This window comes from Vanessa tameamea, chromosome 23 (genome assembly GCF_037043105.1).
Source record: "Vanessa tameamea isolate UH-Manoa-2023 chromosome 23, ilVanTame1 primary haplotype, whole genome shotgun sequence".
Lineage (NCBI taxonomy): Eukaryota > Metazoa > Arthropoda > Insecta > Lepidoptera > Nymphalidae > Vanessa > Vanessa tameamea.
Window position 1 is genome coordinate 5,923,999 of NC_087331.1, and position 18,960 is coordinate 5,942,958.

An 18,960-nucleotide genomic window follows, 5' to 3' on the forward strand; every position below is an offset into this window, starting at 1 on the left:
GTCCATCCCATCGTTCCATGAGAGTATCTTTTATGCCGTATATTCCGGTATTAATAAAAATATATCCATATTTCATTCAATAATCAAATGTATCTTTTGGCCACTGCCATATACATGGATACTGTTAGAAAGATTAATTTGTTCTATAGTCAATGCGCCATCAACCTCGAGAACCTTGTGCCTGTAGTTAAAGTGAATTTCTCACTCTTCAAACCGAAACAAAACAGTACTAAGTACAGTTGACGGCAGACTGTGTGATTAGGTGATATCTACGCAGACGAGCTTGCGCAAAGTCCTAATAAAGTTTATTAGTTATATAATCTATATATCTTATCATTATGTATATATACATATATTAGGCACAGATGCCTAATCGAATTTGATACCAAGACGTTAAGTTGATATAAGTAGTTAAGTGGAAGTATTTTTTTTCATGTTCGTATCCTAATCTATTTACTTTCAAGCTTCTTCCTATATACTCGCTTCTAATTCTCATTCTCGTTAGTCACGCAACCAACACAACATCCTCATCTCTGCTATATGCAATTTCTTTTATTTCCTTATTCACGGCCCAGTATTCCGATCCATACATGAAAACAGGTCTAATGGAATTGTAGATTTTGCCTTTCAATTTGGATTTTTTTTTAATTAATAGATATATATTAATTGATAACTGCATCATAAAACAAAGCTAATAGCATACCTTGAAATACGTTAATGGAAAGTTTGTTTATCTTTCACGTTCGATTTAAATATATCCTATTTTAGAGACAGTGCAAGTACTTCGGTCACGTGACTTTTGTAGTCTGATGGTACAAACTAAAGAGATTTGTCGTGCCAACAACTTGTTATCTAAAGCGCGGGAGTTTAACTCTGGCATCACAAGTCAATGCTGTATATTAAGAATTTATTGATTGAAAAATAAAATATAAATTAATAAACACTTTCGGAGTTCGTCCTATGTAACTCGGAATCTGCTTGAACTATTACTGAAAATTTATTCACGGAAAAACACAATAACTATTATTATAAGGAACTGGGACACACTATCTGGAACCCGTGATGTTCCTTATAAGGAGCTAGACAGACGAAACGAGTTGATTACAAAACCATACCATGAATACAGTCAGTTGAATAAATTTTTATTAATTTAAACGCAGAGTAAATTTTAATTTAAAAATCTAATCAATAAAAATACATACTTATACTCAATCCTTTATTTCCACATCCTTAAAACAAACTATTTACAATAACATACAATATTCTTGTCACAATGTAAAACTTTGCCTTAAAAAACTATAATTAAATCTTTCTACACATAATTTACTCTTAATATTCTAAACTTAAAATAGTATATCTATTTATAAAACCAACATTATCAAAATCGAAACAGCATTTTAGATTTTTTGATGTTTAAAACTCTCAAAGACAATTCCGTCTTAAATCAAAACAAAATTAACCATATATTATAGTTTATAAATTTAAATTTTAGTAAAAGGAAATATATTACAAAAGTTAAATAAAAAATGGGCAATTTCTCTTTTAAATTCAAAATTTGAACGGATTACATAGAAAAATAAACTCTTACAAAAAAAACTTTAAACAGAAGATCGTTATATAAATCTGAAATGCGAATTACATTTAGCAAAACTAACACAAATTATATCAAACATATGACACACAGACACAGCTTATAAAAGTTTACATTAGTAGTAATTTCAGTTACAAATTAAAATCACAAAGTATCAATAGAATTTATCAATTCTAATCAAATCCAATACAAAGAAATATTTGTATAATCTGGATTCCAGGCACAGATTTAACATTTAATTTAAAACATAGAACATTGTTTCTTTATTGTTTATATATTGGATTAAATTTCCAATATTCTTATATGATTATTAATTGGAATAATTTTCCAAAGACTTGCATCATAAAAGATTTATTTGACATTGCAAAGTTTTTTTTAGTTAACGTAATTAATTTTGACATTGTTTATTTTTAAATAATTCAATCGCTGTTACTTAAATAATATACTTAATATACGTATCAATCAAATTATTAAATTTTCCATTCAAAGAAACGCTTAGCTTAATACAACGCTTTTCAAGCAGCGGTCTTAACGACATCAACAAATTCATTTTCCGTTCATAAAATAGGTTTCATTTGCTACTCATTTTTTTTTTTATTTATGGAATAAATCACATTCTGTTGGCCCCTAGACACACCCCTAGTGTTTTTTAAAAAACCCAAGATGAAAAGTAAATGCTGCACATCCCGTAGTCCCAAAGGCCACCGAGTTTATAAACAACCTTATTTTCAGAAGCGTCCTTATTCCATAAACACAAGATTTGACTGATGTCATTCAGGCCGCCTGTTGAACGGTGCCTTTAGTAAAGTGGATAGCCATTTTATTGAATGGCTAATTTAATCATTTGGCTGCGACACAGGCATTGTTTTAAATTAAGATTTATAAACTAAAATCACACTATTTTTATTTACAAAATCACTTGGAGCTTAAGCTCTCGTTGTTTATTTTTTATTCATTGTCTACTACGTTTTTTAAATCCAGAATGAACATTTGAAATAGCTATTTATACACTAAACCAACAAAAGACGTTGTAAGAGCAATAATTTTGAATACGTTCAATTATCATTCGTTGACGTTGAGAAAAAAGTACGGTCAGCAAGACAAACGGCAAAAAGATTGTAATGATTTCACTGTATATTTAATAATTATTGATTAATTGTAAGTTTTGAAAAATAACATTTCAAAATAAGAACCTGCAGATTGTGTTTAAGCAAATTCATGGTCATTCAGACACGGTTTAAACCGTGTAGTCCTTGCCTTATCTTAAACTTCCGTCCTGTATATATATAATTTCTCAACATCTTCCCAAAATGAATTATGATTTTTAATACAATCTTTATATTTCTGTTGGCTTTCTTTAATAAAATTAAAATTTGTTTAGAATAATTGAATTGATACTTTTTTGACCAAATTAAACGGACTTTTTAAAAGAAACTGATAGTCTTTTCTTATAATATTCTTTGACATTTTGACGCAACGTTGTTCAAAAAATAATATTATTGTAACTTAAATAACAAATCACAAAACAAATTACTTTAAATGTAACACTTTCAATCTAATAACTATTGTCTATATCAAGTACAGCCTGATTTTATATTAATAATAGTTTTCTTTCGATATGTAGATTAACATTCCAAGAGTTCAAACAAAATGCCGTATTTTTATTGGATTGTAATTCTTATTTTAAACTAATAAGGTTCTATATTGACTGTTTTAATTTGACGTTTATCATTTTTGTACCTGATTGTACGTTAAAAATTGAGGGAACGTGGTTTTAATGCAGTTTTCCTTAAATATTGATGAGCCAACATTGTTAAATCAAGTTGATCCTGTGTCTTACCGCACGCGAATGTCTCCCATTTATTGTCGGTCTGAAATTAAAAATATATCCATTAAAACCTTTTTTAATTAAAATTTAAAAACAGTACTGTACAAAATTAATCAATTATTATTATAAATGTTAGATGTAATTCTTGAAATGTAAGAAAGAAGTCGTGGCATAGTATGGACATGAAATGCTGATTAAATAATAACATTATCAAAACATGAATACTACACATGAGGCGGTTATGAAATAGAAAGAAAAGAAAACACAAATTTTAATAACTTGCCTTGTTTTTTCTAAAAAATATCTCAAATAAAATATTTTTGGAAACAAACAGACTTTGTTAGAAATGTAGAGAAGAGAATTTTAGAAGTGCACAACACTTAAGGGTCGGTTAATACACCCGTGGCAGAATATCATCCGACATAATGCATTTGCTCATGACGTTTTACTTTACTTAATTAGGAAATGAATTATAAACACTAATTAAGCACAAGATAGTATGATATATACAGTATGTTATATGTCATAATCGATCCTAGAGTAAGAAAGAAAGAAAGAAAGAAAAAACATTTATTGACATACACACATATAAAGAAAAAAATATATATACAAAAATGGATATAAAAACAACATAATAATAAAGAAAAAATAATTAAATATAATGAATATGACACTTGTGGGCAGTCAAAAGGAGACAGCTCAGGCTATGAGGGATTTTTATCCCTCTGCTGATTTTCAGCTGTCTCCCTTGTAGCCACGCAATGACAGTATCAACTTAAAAATTAACATTTGAGGGGATCACACCACCGCTAGTCTCGGGAGTGTTTATGAAAAAAAAAAAATAGGTTTCGCGCGGGGCGGGGTGTGCGCGGCCGCAACGTGGATGTGGACATAACGGAACACCGTCGACGACCGACGTCAGTGTAATCGTCACCGCACGCCCATGTGGATTGCGTCACGTTGCGTCATTACAAACCTAATATGTTACTTATTCTGTGACGTGTTGTTACTACCTTAATTTATTGAATTCAGTTAATAATGACTATAATACAAACCAATATGAGAGGTTTCTCCTCGTTCGCACCGTCCGGTATATCTTGGTCGAATTTGATAGAACGTACCGCTGACTTCTTCACGACCAACGGTTCAGTTGAAAGCCTTCGAATCTATAATGTAAAATCCCTACTTAATATTGTGTGTATTTGATATATAACGCTTTATTTAGATGCTATTTCAGGCATTGAACTTTTTTGGTCGTAATATATTTGGTTTCTATTGGAACAGTAGACTAGCAAGTGACGTACTTAATGGTAAGTACACAGCCCATAGACACTGACACGAAAAGAAAACAATAAAAATTTCTAACACTAACAACGCTAACCATAGAAAGTATTATTAAAGCCCATATGGCTGTGATTACATTGGCTTAGTCCCTCTTTCGAGTGGGTGGCTCATACCGAGCCAATTTTTTAAATTATCCTACCGCTAATAACTATGACCTGGACACCGCAATGTTACCACTTTTGAAAATAATAAATATCATCGATAGTACTATCACAAAAACAGTTACATAGCGATATTATTGATACCTTTATATATGTATATTCCATTTATCAATAGATTAATTCATTGGAAAATGTGAAATCATAGAGATTATATTAGTTCAAATAAAATTTGTCATTAAATCTTAATTGTAACTTAGCTACTGAACTGTTTATGTATCTAAATTTTATTTTAAATTTGTATTAAGTAAGTTAAGTAAATAAGTAAGTTATTTTACATTGGTTATTATATTAAATCAATTTTGTGGGAATTTTAAAGAGCTACCTTTAGTACAAATTCGGTCATGTTCGAATACGAATTTCCACCAGCGTCCTTTCAGATTATTTTATTTCGGTTGCTTTGATTTAAATTCCTAGTTTTTATAAATTTTCGGAGAGCTAAGTAAACGATTATGTTTTTAAAAAAATCTGCAGAACAAGTTTCATAATGATTTTTTTTTTTTGTTTACAGGCATATTTGAGGGAAAAATATAAAAAATATATTGAAATAATATCGTTTTCCATCTCGCATTTTTAAATTTGGACCGATAATTAATTGTTTAAATATTAAAAAATATTCAGTGTTTAATCGTTTTTATAAATCAGAAGAAAAAAATAGATTTTAATTGATACTTTTTTTTAATAAATTTTTGAAGTTACAATTTTGACTTATTTTGAAAAAATCTAAAAAACGTGATAACTCAAAAATGGTTCAAGTTATCGCAAATAGTCACCCTATCACCTCCTAACGGGAATACGCCGAATTACCAATAACCCTGTATATTAGCACTCGTGCAAATGAAGGTGATGCAAAAAAAAAATCATTTCTTTAAAAGCAAAGGTAAAAACTATTCCGATACCTTAAAAATTAATTGTAACTCATAAAACTCGTGTTCCTTTTTTATTATAAATAGTTGTTTAAATAAACCATAGCGATGGGTAAAAATAAACAAACATATAAGTTAATAAATACATTTATTGAAATAAAAAATGACATCGGATTTCATTTGGACTGTGGAATGGAATTAACAATATTGACAGCTAAACTACAAAACAGAAAAAACACATTGTTAATAAAAGAAATGTTGCCATACAAAAACTACAACTACAGAATAAATTAAAAAACAATTTAAAAAAAAAAACATAAAATTATTAACAAAAGAATAAACAATTATTCAACAAGAAAATAAATACGTTTTTAAAAAATAAATATAAAAAAAATGTAGATTCAACACTGGCCTGTCAATATTGTACGGGAAGGTCGGGAGGTGAAAAAATAGCGGGAAAAGGGGTAAAAGGTAAAAATATGTCATTTCTTTATTTCAAATAAAGTACTCTTAAGTAGCTGCCGATTTATATTAAAATTGCGATTATTATAACAAAAAAAAAAATGTGACAGAAAATAAATAGTTTCGTAATTACATTACACACGACCTCGCCGTAGAATCGGATAAATTAATGACAAAAAAAAAATCATATGCAAATTACAAAGCAAAGTACTATTTAATAGAGATTTAAAATAAATAAATACAGGGACAGGATAGGTCGCCTAACAGGGATAGTTAGTATTAAAACTTTGCTTCCGCTATGAAAATCGACCGGTTTCATTTCATACAACGTAATACTTTCGCGTAAAAATCTGTCGACAATCCCTAGCCTATAGGTAATACTTGCATAATTAAAACTAATAACACTAAAACAATTTGGTGCGTGGTAAACTTGAGGTATAAGATTTAAACGTAAAACATAATTAAAAACTAATTTATATATTAGAATTCAGAAACAAATATTCATTTGATGAAGATTTCCATCTTTGGTAGCCTACGCCCTAATCTCTTCAATTTGGTGCACTTAATCTATACTAACATTAGTTTTATATTATTAAGAAGCATTTATACATTATATAAAGAAACGCCGTTTCGTTATCTATTTGTCGTTATTGTATTTACGGTTCAGAAAACAGAAAAAAGTTTTAATGTCTTCGTTGAAACAAAAAATCGGTATTGGGAAATACCCAAGTTATTTTCTAGTTTCTCATTTGTTATAAAAACTGTTGTTGTTGGGACCAATGTTTTGTCCAAAACATTCGACTACCTCCATTTGAACCAATTTTTAAGTCGTTAATATTCTACTGTTAACGTTGGAACCAATTTTCAATCCAAAATAATGTTAAATTTCAACTCTTGCTGTAAGTAAATTGTTAGTTTTAGTTTATTAGTTACATTCCCATTCAAAGTGCCGTAATTTCTTAGATATTCGATTAATATCGCAAAAACTATAACGTCCACATATTATTTCAAATTTTATATTAATGATTTTTTCAATCGGTTTTTATTATGTCGTAAAAATAATATGATTAATAATATTTTATCATTAAGTCTTAATTTTAATCACTAACAGTTTTATCGATAAATCCATATATACAAACAAATATATCTCCAAAAATTATTAATACATGTAAGTTATAAAAAAAATCAATATTATTTTGACATAATCAAATAATACTTTAGTATAAATCCGTATAAGTCGTAGACTTCATTTGAGTCATAGAGATTATTTATCGCCATAGATTCTAGAACGAATAGTTCTTCACCACCAACTAAAGACATTTTAAATCGACAAAACGATTCAATATCATTAAATCACAAACGTAGTCTCCATTATTAAGAAATAACGTACCGTATAATACTTTCAATTTATGTATAGCACTACATATTAGTGAACATATAATAATCATTATACAAATCGTCCGTCGTATCTTTCTCTACTTGCCACCATTGATTTTCCTTTTCGAAATCGTTCGGTTTATTCATCTTATTGGTCAATATTTCATCTATACGTGACGTTGACGGCTTCTGATTGGTTACTTTATAAATGTGATCGGCTAAAACGTTAGCTAGTACTTCCTTAGGTGCTATCAGGGAGCCGTTGTTAGAGTTATTTATATTGACCGTATTCATATTATTAACGTTAATGTTATCACATGCTAGTTCATTCGATGACGTTATCGTCCTTAATCTCTCCGCGTTTAATCTAGCAAAGCTTCTAGGCGATTCGATATTAGTAATATTTCTAAATATATTAGGATTCGATTGCATGTCCGTCTGTGTCGTGTTTTCGTAATCTTCGTATAGTATTAAGTTTGGATCTAGGGTGTTAGGTAAAGGATTAGTATGGATTAAGGACCTGTGTTGTACCTTAGTTTTTTCTGTGATAGCCGTTTCAATGTCGATTTCTTCGTATTTCATTGGTTCCGGAGTGTTCTCTGCACTCATTAAGCTGTGGAGACTCGTGGACTCTTCTAGAAGGGAGTGTTTTACTATCGATGGTGGAGAGAAGAGAACTGAACTGTCACCGGCTAATGTTTTGCTCTGAAACAATAAATATAAAAATAAATAACTATTTTTCATTAAAAAAATTAGCATTATCAGAAGGAAAATGTGACAACATTATAGATATATTATAATCGTATATTAACTATTTCGTGGTTAGTGAATAGGATAACATTAACATAACATTTATTTTAAATAATATTCGTGATAGTTAATTGCATATCAATGCATAAGTGACCCTAGCATCGAATCTCGGGTTGGGTCAAAAACGTAATTCGAGCTTTTAAGAACAAAGTTCGCAGTGCTCAGAAAAGAGTATATATTATTATTTCGCAGTTAATCGGTTGGGTAGTCGATTGTATTGCAATTAAAATCAGTCTAGAAGATAATGATTCAAAAGCACATTTCTTGGTGGTAGGGCTTTGTTCTTGGTGGTAGAGCTTTGTGCACAGGGGACATAACATCTCAGTTTCCAAGGTTGGTGGCGCATTGGCGATGTAAGGAATGGTTAAATATTTCTCACAGCGCCATTGTCTATGGGCGGTGGTGACCACCTACCATCATGTGGCCCATGTGCTCGGGCGCCTACCGGCACCATAAAGCAAAGAGAATAATCGGTAGCGTCGGACCGACCGGCGTCTCGACGATGAAGGACACGTCGGGCACGAGCGCCAGGTGCGCGTGCGGCGTGCTGGTGGCGCCCCAGCTGTGCGCCAGCGCCTTGCGCGCGCGCTTGTGCGCCGGCACGTTCTCCTTGCCGCGCCGCCCGCTGCCGATGCCCGAGTCGTTCACCTGCCGAGGCGCACCGTCAAACTCGTGTCGAGACTCCGCCCCGATTGGGGGCCCTCGTTTTTCGTTAGTCGTGTCGGAATTACATTATACTTTCCGTGACCAAAATTTTTTTTTTACTTTTTTGAGAATGCAAACAGTTATAAAACACACGATGAAATTGTCAAAAAAAAAAATGACAAACCATCGAGTATTCACAAATAAATGAAACATAATTCGTGACATAATTGTTAAGGCAATGACGAGTAAAATTATTATGATATAATAGTATTTATCCATAGAAGACATTGAATTTAATATTTCTTCTTATAAAGAGATATACGGCATAGCATTCCCAGATCAGAGTATAAAAATATTGAACTGTTTGTCTCTTTAAATAGATACTAACCTGTACATTTGCTTCTTGATCCGCAGTAGAAGATAACATGGAATCGTTCAACTGAACCGTGCTTTCTGAATTCCCCTCTCTCTGAATCATCTCGGTGATGTCCTCTACGAGCAGACCGGGACTAGAAGGCTCGTATTTAAGACCTGACTTCTTGCCTATTTCCGCCATCGCGATTTTAAATGGTGTAGGTGTTCTGAAAATTAATACATATTATATTTAATAAAAACGTTAAATATTACTTATTTTATATCGACAAGTAAGTGGAAATCGACTAAAACTTTTAAATTCTTAATATTATTCTAAAATAATCAAAATCTTTATAAAGCACTGAATGATTAGTAGTTTTTACAACATTAAATTAAATTAAAAGTTACCGGTTCGGAATGTTGAGTAGATAACATAATGTTAATATAATAAAATACAATGTAATTATTATTAATCCTTAATGAAAATTAAAGAATACTAACTCCACGCTTTGGAGCAGTTCGATAATTAATCGTTTTATTACAAGCCTTATTTATCAATGCATCATACATACATAGATGAAACGTGTTATTAATCATTATTTATTTTAAAATTGGTAAAGTAAAATATTACATGATTTAATCATATTGTCAATATACTTACTTCGGTGTATTGCTTTTAAGCTGACTGCCTCCAGGAGTGATGTTCACAGGTGTAGGTGTATGGAGTAGCGGACTAGCTCCCAACTCCTGCAAACATATGGAAATGGTGTTTATAAAGGAATAATTTCTTGAATAAGATTGTTACCAGAAACTCATATTGTTAAATAGTATTCTATATCAATCGTTTCAACATATATTTACAAATCCATTCTTTTTCTATATTTATATGTTGACGATATAGGGCAACAATAATTTTATATAGGGTGTTAAAAATTATATCGCTTTAAAAATGAATTGTAATAATAAATTAAGTTCCATTTTCAAATGTTCAAAAAGTTTTACTTATTTTTATTAAACATTATATTAATAAAGATGTAATTTATATTGTTACCTTATTGGTAGCATGTCGCAAAGGTGTAGAATCAAAAGCAGGAAACGATAATCCGGCCGGTGAGTTCAGGAACTGAGAGGGACTGAACGGTAAAGCTTTGATTGGAGTCGCACCTTCTAGAGCTTTCGATATTGTTTCGGCCCATGTCTGAAATATAAAAGTCAATGATTATAGGTAATTAGGTATTTAATAGAGTTGATGGTTATGATCGGCTTGATCGACCATACCAACGAATCGTGCGCAAACGCAAGTGTCGTACATCAGATGCTTGATCTTGTTTACATACTTTCTGAGTACGAAAGTAAACTATAAGAATTAGGAATTGAACTCAGTATATGGATATTCGCAGTCATACTTGCTAACGACTAGACAAACTATGGATTTATCTGATAGCCTTAAGTTATGTATGAAATATATAAAGTAATACTTCGTTCAAACTTTAGAAGAGAATTACAGATATTGATGAAAGACAATTTATCCATCAATCAAAAAGAGTAACCATACATATATATTTTAATTGGTTTAAGAATAATAGATATTAGTATTGATACCATTTGATACCGACTCACATTAGGATTAGGTGTAAGTGTCTGTTGTTTCTTAATCTTCCCTCGTCTCAATATAGGCGGCGGACTGTTCGTGTCGCACTTCTTAGGAGAATACACCGATGGTACAACTATTTCCTTTGCCGACTCTTGAACAGCATATGTCACTGAAAAAAAAAAGGTTATATTTAATTTTTAATATACAGAAAACCTTTTTTTACAAGAATATAAATATTAAATAATATTTAAATCAAGAATACATGTGCAAATGGAAACACTTGGTACATCTGCCCATAAAGATATTAGCATTATACAAACTAACCAATGCTATACATATATATGTATATATATTTTGCTAGAACTTCTGCCAAGTATAAACATATAAGGAGAAGGATTTAGGCTGAGCTCTATAACTAAACTATATTCCAATGGAGAACGAATAAAGAGATTTTTGAATAAATTAATTATTATTTTCAACTTTCGTTAATAAATAACCATTTTTAAACTCATAATACATACTGATTACAATAATTGACACTTCATTTTTCGCATTGTCAAATAGCCTATTTAATGAGATAATTAAAATAGATAATAATACTTCAGGATTTTATCAATTTGAATGTGTATTTACCTGTGTTTTGATCATTGCTATCAGCTGTCGATGTTTGACTTAAGAAGTTCTTAATGGGAGAGTTTATTGGTAGCGTGTCTATGTTTACAAATCTGTAAAGAAATTAAAATGTTTAAAACATCTGTTACAAACAAAATGTCATCCACACTTTAATAGATATAATTAATTATGATAAGTGTAGAAGTCATTGAAAGTAAGAAAATCTACTTAAAATAATAAAAAAATAAATAAATTGCAATATGATATATACCAACAGTTAGCAAATAAAACATGAATACTAACATAATTTGACATTCAATTTGAATACATCAGAGCAGACAAAACAATTTAATCTAACATTAACGTGCTGTCTAAAAATGGTATGCAAGCAATGGACAGTCTTAAAGTAAATCTTACTTAATACATAAGCTCTTCTAGACTTCAATTATAATGAGTTTCATTGGGAGAGCCTTATGTCCAACAGTGCACTACAATAATCGTAGTACTTAATTGATAAAAATAACTCACTTGAAAGGTGATTCAACAATTTCCACTGTATCTGCAGCGACCAAACCCCCTCTGTCTGGAGATTTCCTTGATGGTGTCTGTTGCTGTAGGTTGCTCAGCTGGTCCTTCAATAGCTGTCTGAAGTGTAACACCTGTTTTGAAGGTTGACTTGTGTTGGAAGAGTTGCTTTGTGTTGACTCGTTGAATGGATCGGTCCAATTAGACTGGAAAGAACAAAATATTTCATTAGTTTTATGATATATGTAGAATTTCTAAGTCAATTAGAAATTAAAAATACATACAATTTAGAGATAAAGTTTTCAATTAAATAACTAGACGGATGATATGAAGAACTTTTGTTTGTAAGATAATATAATATTCATTTATAAAAAATCATATAATAAAACACAGTAAGAATTTTAAGACAAAATCTACATTAGCTAACATAGATCATACCAAAAATATCTAATTAGTCAATGCGAATTTTCACACAAAGCGCGAAACAATTGAAAAAAAAAAAACATTGACAATAAAATGAAATGTATGAAATGGTCAAAAAGAGTCACTCCTCAGTTTCTTATTTCTTTACATTATAATCATGTAAAATGTTAATTTAAAAGTGCTTGTAAAGCCTCCTTGAATGAAGCATATTTTTTTAAATTTTTATTATATTCCAATCAATGAGCTGTTAATAATTATATGACGCCATAAATAATATCTAATAGCGGAAGGTCACGGCACACGAGCAGGATTTCACAACTTGTTGTAATCGTTTAGTGACATTTTAGTTCCATTGCCATTCTGAATTCCTTCTCGAATTGGAACATGTTTTAATTTCATATAGTTTAGATATTAGATCGTATTTACATACGAGTAACACTAATAATAAAGCGTGTAACAAAACAAAAAAGCATGCAAGCAAACTAACGTCATTATAAGCGACAGTGACTTTCTCTCTACGTTCTTCGTTTACATCGTATCTCTTCAAGCGTTGCTTCTTCCGAATGTTCTCGAAGCTGTCCAGCAGTTCCGGTTCGTACTTGCGTCGCATTGTTGAATTCCAATGGTTTTTTATTGCGTTATCCGTCCTGGAATTAAATAATATAACAAAATATAATAATTACCTTCCTTTAATATCAAATTTAAATTTCTTTGCAATTTAAAGTTCAATTTCCTAATAAAGTAATCAATGTTCAATAGATGGCGTTTTTTTTTTAAATACGTTTGTTTTCATTTTTTTTTTAATATTAATATCTCTCATAAATAAATAGCTAAGAACCCAGCATGTAGTATGTGTACAATGATTGGTTTTAAAAAGAAAAAAGTATTCAAAATTGGTTTAAAACAAACATACATAAAATATCGCTACTCACCTGCCCGGCAGTAACTTTGCTATCTTGGCCCATTGGTTGCCAAGTTGTTTGTGAGCTTGGTATATGATTCTGTCTTCATGTTCCGTCCAAGCTGTCTTTTTAATAGAAGGGTTGAGGTGATTGTGCCAGCGTTCTCTGAAATAAATCACATAAATATATCATTAATTATGAACATATTTACTATTGATCAACTTAAAATAACAACCAATAAGTAAACACTTACTGGCTATACTTCTAATCTAGCATTCATTTTTTTTTAAGTCGTTTATATTTATTTATTTATTTAATTTACAAGTCTCCAACAAAATATACACACTAAATATGTAATCTTAAAATTAAACAATGTAAGGGTAACAAGTTGTGTGCTCCTTGAATTATAGGAGACTACAGCATGCTCTAAGCTTAAGCAAAAAAATATTTAAATACAATTAAGATAAAAAGTGCATTCCATGCATTCATGAATTCCAATAACTATTTTTAATTTTATTTTGTAAATAATTAAATATTCTATGTATATTTACAGTGTATTTGAGCTATAATAAAATTGAAGCATTGAAATTTTATTATTTTATATCGAAACGCGAATTTATATTAAAATTTAAAGTAATTTATTACCTGCACTGTTTCCCTATCCTGCCTTTAAGATGTCTCGCGATCAGTGTCCATTTCTTAGGACCGTACTTAGCAACTAACTCCATAACTTTCTCATCCTCCTGTAACATAGAAATACACCATATTCATTAGACAATACTCTAGAATAGTATTCTAAAAATATGTGAAGAAACATATTATTATACAATTGCACAACAAAGAATAGGGAATTGACGTAGGTATTATTAACATCATCTATTGATGTACGGAATATTATCGCAGAAAATAGCTTGTTTTAAGGTTGTAATTTTAGCCCTCATGAAATATAATTTTGATAAGCGCATCTCTATAACATTTTTTTTTTTGGTTCAAGCAATTGTAGAAATACCTATATAAATTGAAGATATAAATCGATTCGACAAATATTTAATGCCGTTTTTCTTTCACAGGCGGATATGTGAGTCAGTTCAGCTACATTTGTTTTTAGTAAGTAAGAAAATCGATCAATAAAATTTGAAAAAATATCGATTAACAATTAATCGATTAAAATCAACACGTGTTAATGGATTTCAAGTTTGTATTCAACCTTGTTACTTAATCAGCCTGAGTTAGATAATCCAAACACTATAGGATGTAACAAATAGTTTATTGTAGTCCCTTTAGACAATATTTTGTTATTAGTTTCAAATTAATTTTATATACAAATATATACATTTTAATTTTCTTTCCCAATTCAGAAATCTTTTCGCAATTACTTTTGATTGATTTCAAGTGCTCTTGTTTTTAATAGTCACATTTTCGCTTATTCGCTACGCACTAATTTCAAGTATACATCAACACATCGAGATTGATATAAAAAAGCAATTTTCAAATTATCAATGGTCAATACAATAAAAAACATAAGAATAAGATATCCTTACAATGTGAGAAGTCGTTATTTCGCAAGGTAATCCGGTACTGGAAAAAAATACGATGAAAAAAAATAACGTCGAATCAGCTGAGCGGCGGCGAATATTTGAAAATATGAGCTGTATATTATATATTTCAGACGTCAAAACGGAAGTCGATTGCAAAAACAACTCAACGTATTATGTATTTATAATATTTATTGTTAAGTAAATTATAAAATGCTTTTTCTTTTTTTTTAATTCATAGCTGATCATATTAAATAAAGATTATATTATTGTATTAAAATTGCTCTGACAATTCGTCACGATTATTATAGATTACAATACACGTGTTAGATCTATCGTATCGCCAAAAACTTCCTTTATATTAAAGTAATTGGTGTCCTTGGAACATCCTATCTGTTTATGGTTCCCGGGTACTTGAAAACGCGGTCACGAAGTCTGTACACAGATTATATCATCTTTATAATTTGACTCGTCAAGATCTTGTATGCCATGTGTTTTAGAGGACTAAAAAATGTTATTCATCTGTAAGTACATAAGTACCTATAGCTCCTTTTTCGGAGCTAATAAATGTTAAACCGATAAATATATTATAATTTTTGCAAGAAATTCTAATAAAATATAACTCATTTGTTTTGCCTAAAAATAAACATACTTGAAAAAAAAACTTACATAATTATATAAATTTATACACAGAAAGAGGTTCATAGTCTTCGATACAGTGTATATTTACATACGTTTTCATGTAGAAAGACTTGTATTGTCAACATTGAACATTACTCGCCGCTAGATGGCGCTGAATCACATAAACTATTTCGATTGTTATGAATACATTAGCAGAACAAAGTATGGCAGTCTCTATTAATTACATACTTAAAAAAACATTTATTAAATTTTAAACATTTTTTTTATCTTATTCGAAAGCAACCGTTTGGGTTGCATTTGCTTTGTATTGTTTGAGACTAAAATATTACGACCTAATTGCCTTAATAGCTCTTAGAACAGATGTCCCCCTTCCTAATCGCTTGGGAAGCATTAGGCAGTACTGTGACAAACAAATTGACAAAAAAACCAAGGTCGATCTACGTCACAGACCATAGTCTAAATATATCCAAGACAAGATTTTTTAATGTTTATTTGACGAACAAATTGTCTTTGCATTTTTTTGTACATTAATTTATCATTTATGACTATACTGAATGATATTTTAAATTGAATTTTTTTTTTTAATTCTTAAATTGAATGATACAGATCTTAATTAGTTGAGTGGTATTTTTTGATATTGCAACATTTATTATTTATATTTTGTTATATGTATTTGCTTTTGCTAGTTGCTGTCGTTTGTAGTTACATTTATATTTACTCTTTTAAATATCTTTGTTCCAACGCACATTTACTTCGTAATAATACGTAGTACGAACGACAGTTTGACCCATTTGTAACTGATACAAGGATTACTTTACCTGTGGGGCTGTTAGGGTTATAGCATAGCAACTGCTGCCACCAAATATTTGTTGCGGATTGATAAACGTTACAATCCATAAATCAGTATTATTATTGACTTATGCGGTTGCGATGTTAACGTACGAGTAGAAGCACCAACTTTCATTTATGATTTTAATTATAAATACTAAAATTAATGACTATTTTACAAATGTAATGACTGATATCAATAGAGCACCACCACACCCCTTTCGAAAACATCTTTAAATCCATGTTTACTTATTATAATAATAAATACATTATTATGAAACGTAACTTATTCAACATTTCCAAGTGTCTCGCCTTAGTCAACATTCCATTCAAAATATATAATTTATAGTTCAAATTTTATTTATGTATTACCATTTACGGAAACAAGACTACATAGGAAATCCTTTTAGTTCCATCATAAATTTAATAATGGTTTTATCATATGATTTTTTAATGCTAATAAATCGTGGAATAATAAATGTGTCTACATTAGAACAATGTGGTTTAACCTAGCCTTAATATTAATGGGAAGTTTTAGCTCAGCAGTGAGATATTGACAGGCTGTACCTTTACTTTTGTACCTACGCTCTATTCCAACAATAAAGAGGAGGAAAGCCAAAAAAAAACATCATTTGACAGCAAAATAATTCACCATGGATTTGAGAAAAAATTGCGTTTTGAACATCGACGAAACTATTATCGGAATTTTAGAAGTAAAATTGAAGTAGATATACTTTGTTAAGTGCAATAGTATTGTATTATATATAAAAATATATTTATCATAATTCTAAGAGTTTACGCACAATAATTCAGAGTTATTAGAAAATCGCACGAAAAACGTAAATCTCTAGTATGTTTATCTTTATTGCTACTTCGATTGGAATAGGCTTTACGTGTAAGTCACATATAGCCTAGTGTAAGTACGTGGAGGACAAACATTTTTCGGTTCTGACGACACAATAAACCATTAAAAATAAATGTATAACCGTGTTGCAGAACAATTTCTTCGCACATTTAACAACAATATATAACAAGAGGCATTGTGAGTAATATGTAAAAAGTCAGTATTTACGTTCGTTTGTTTCGTATATTTTAATGTACAAATTTAATCCGAGATAAATCATCGATTTTAATATATTTAATTGTATTTTCATTAAAATAATTTAGGTATATGACATACAAAAAATGATTAATATTTTAGGTCACATAAGACAAGAGAATAGAAACATTATCTGATAATGATGTCAGAAGTCGTGTTAAATGTTCAATTTTTCGTTTTAATTAATTAATAATGTTTATATGTATATACAAAATATATTTCATATTTAAAGTAAGTTAAAGGTTAACATCATTTTACGACCATTAAGAGCGGAGCTGTGTAAGAGCACTATTCTGTAAAAACAAACTCATAACTCACCTCAGAACACGATCATAAAATGTCAGAAAGAGGTAAACGACATTGACTAATATTTTTTTTACAAGCCCTTCCAATTAGATACCACCCACCATCACATTTTCTCCCGCCAAACAGCAATACTTTAGTACTGTTATTTCGGTTTGAAAGGTGAATGAGCCAGTGTTAAAACAGGCACAAGAGTCATAACAGTTGAGTTCCTAAGGTTAGTGGCGCGTTGACGATGTATGCCTCATATCGGTTAATATTTCATACAGCGCCAATATAAATAAATAAGAAAACTAATGAACTTTTTCTACATCGACTCGGCCGAGAATCGAACCCGAGACCTCGGAGTAGCGTACCCACGAAAACCGGTGTACACACTACTCGACCACGGAGGTCATCGATATAATATATAGGGGCGATTGTAACGGATAAACGTCAGATGGTCCGTTTGGGAACTACCCTAACCTAAAAAAATCGCTGTAAGTCGATTTACAACATTTCACGAATGACAATTCTTACAGAATATTATAACAACTGTCGGCAAGTAGGGTGAGAAAGAACAACCAATTAATAGTTGCCCTTGGTGTATGACTAATTATGCATTTATATGAGCGATGTGAAATATGAATTAAACGCGTGTACCGCGCGATAAATAACTACTCATCCCTCACGGCATATAACATACATATCTTTAAATTCGTAATTAACATTCCATTACATTAAATAACATACAAATTAAATTCAATAAATAAACACGTGTTTTGGTTGTGGAAGTTATTAAAAAAGGCTATATATACTAGATATAAGAACTCTACTTTTAGAAATAAATTGGAGATTATTCCACAGCACTGCTCAAATACAGGTTGGTGTATAGTCATATGACAGATTTTCATCTAACGCATGCATTAACGATGTTTTCCTTGACTGGCAAGCGCGAGAAGAATTTAAAACACAAATTCAGTGAACTTTCAATTACGTTACGATATAAAGGCTACGTTACGGTTACGATATAAAGGCTTCGGCAATATGGTTCGACCAAAATCATAATATTAAACACAACAC

General features: G+C 30.3%; 1 protein-coding gene across 5 annotated transcripts in view; it reads right to left on the bottom strand.

Annotated features, from left to right (window-relative positions):
• Positions 1 to 1,202: 1,202 nt before the first annotated feature.
• LOC113401865 (myb protein) overlaps positions 1,203 to 18,960 on the bottom strand; it is a 51,748-nt gene continuing 33,990 nt past the window's right edge. For 3 of the 5 annotated variants that reach the window (XM_026641936.2, XM_064218603.1, XM_026641937.2), the window contains 11 exons: positions 14,137 to 14,234; positions 13,522 to 13,656; positions 13,077 to 13,236; positions 12,170 to 12,372; positions 11,663 to 11,754; positions 11,056 to 11,198; positions 10,487 to 10,633; positions 10,097 to 10,182; positions 9,470 to 9,662; positions 8,926 to 9,084; positions 5,919 to 8,331 (listed from right to left, as the gene is read on the bottom strand). In XM_026641936.2, the coding sequence (XP_026497721.1) occupies positions 7,669 to 8,331; positions 8,926 to 9,084; positions 9,470 to 9,662; positions 10,097 to 10,182; positions 10,487 to 10,633; positions 11,056 to 11,198; positions 11,663 to 11,754; positions 12,170 to 12,372; positions 13,077 to 13,236; positions 13,522 to 13,656; positions 14,137 to 14,234 (2,079 nt within the window). In that variant the 3' untranslated portion in view covers positions 5,919 to 7,668. Of the gene's footprint in view, positions 3,463 to 4,474; positions 4,586 to 5,918; positions 8,332 to 8,925; positions 9,085 to 9,469; positions 9,663 to 10,096; positions 10,183 to 10,486; positions 10,634 to 11,055; positions 11,199 to 11,662; positions 11,755 to 12,169; positions 12,373 to 13,076; positions 13,237 to 13,521; positions 13,657 to 14,136; positions 14,235 to 18,960 lie in introns of those variants that run through there. The other 2 variants (XM_026641939.2, XM_026641938.2) reach the window with 2 other exon arrangements.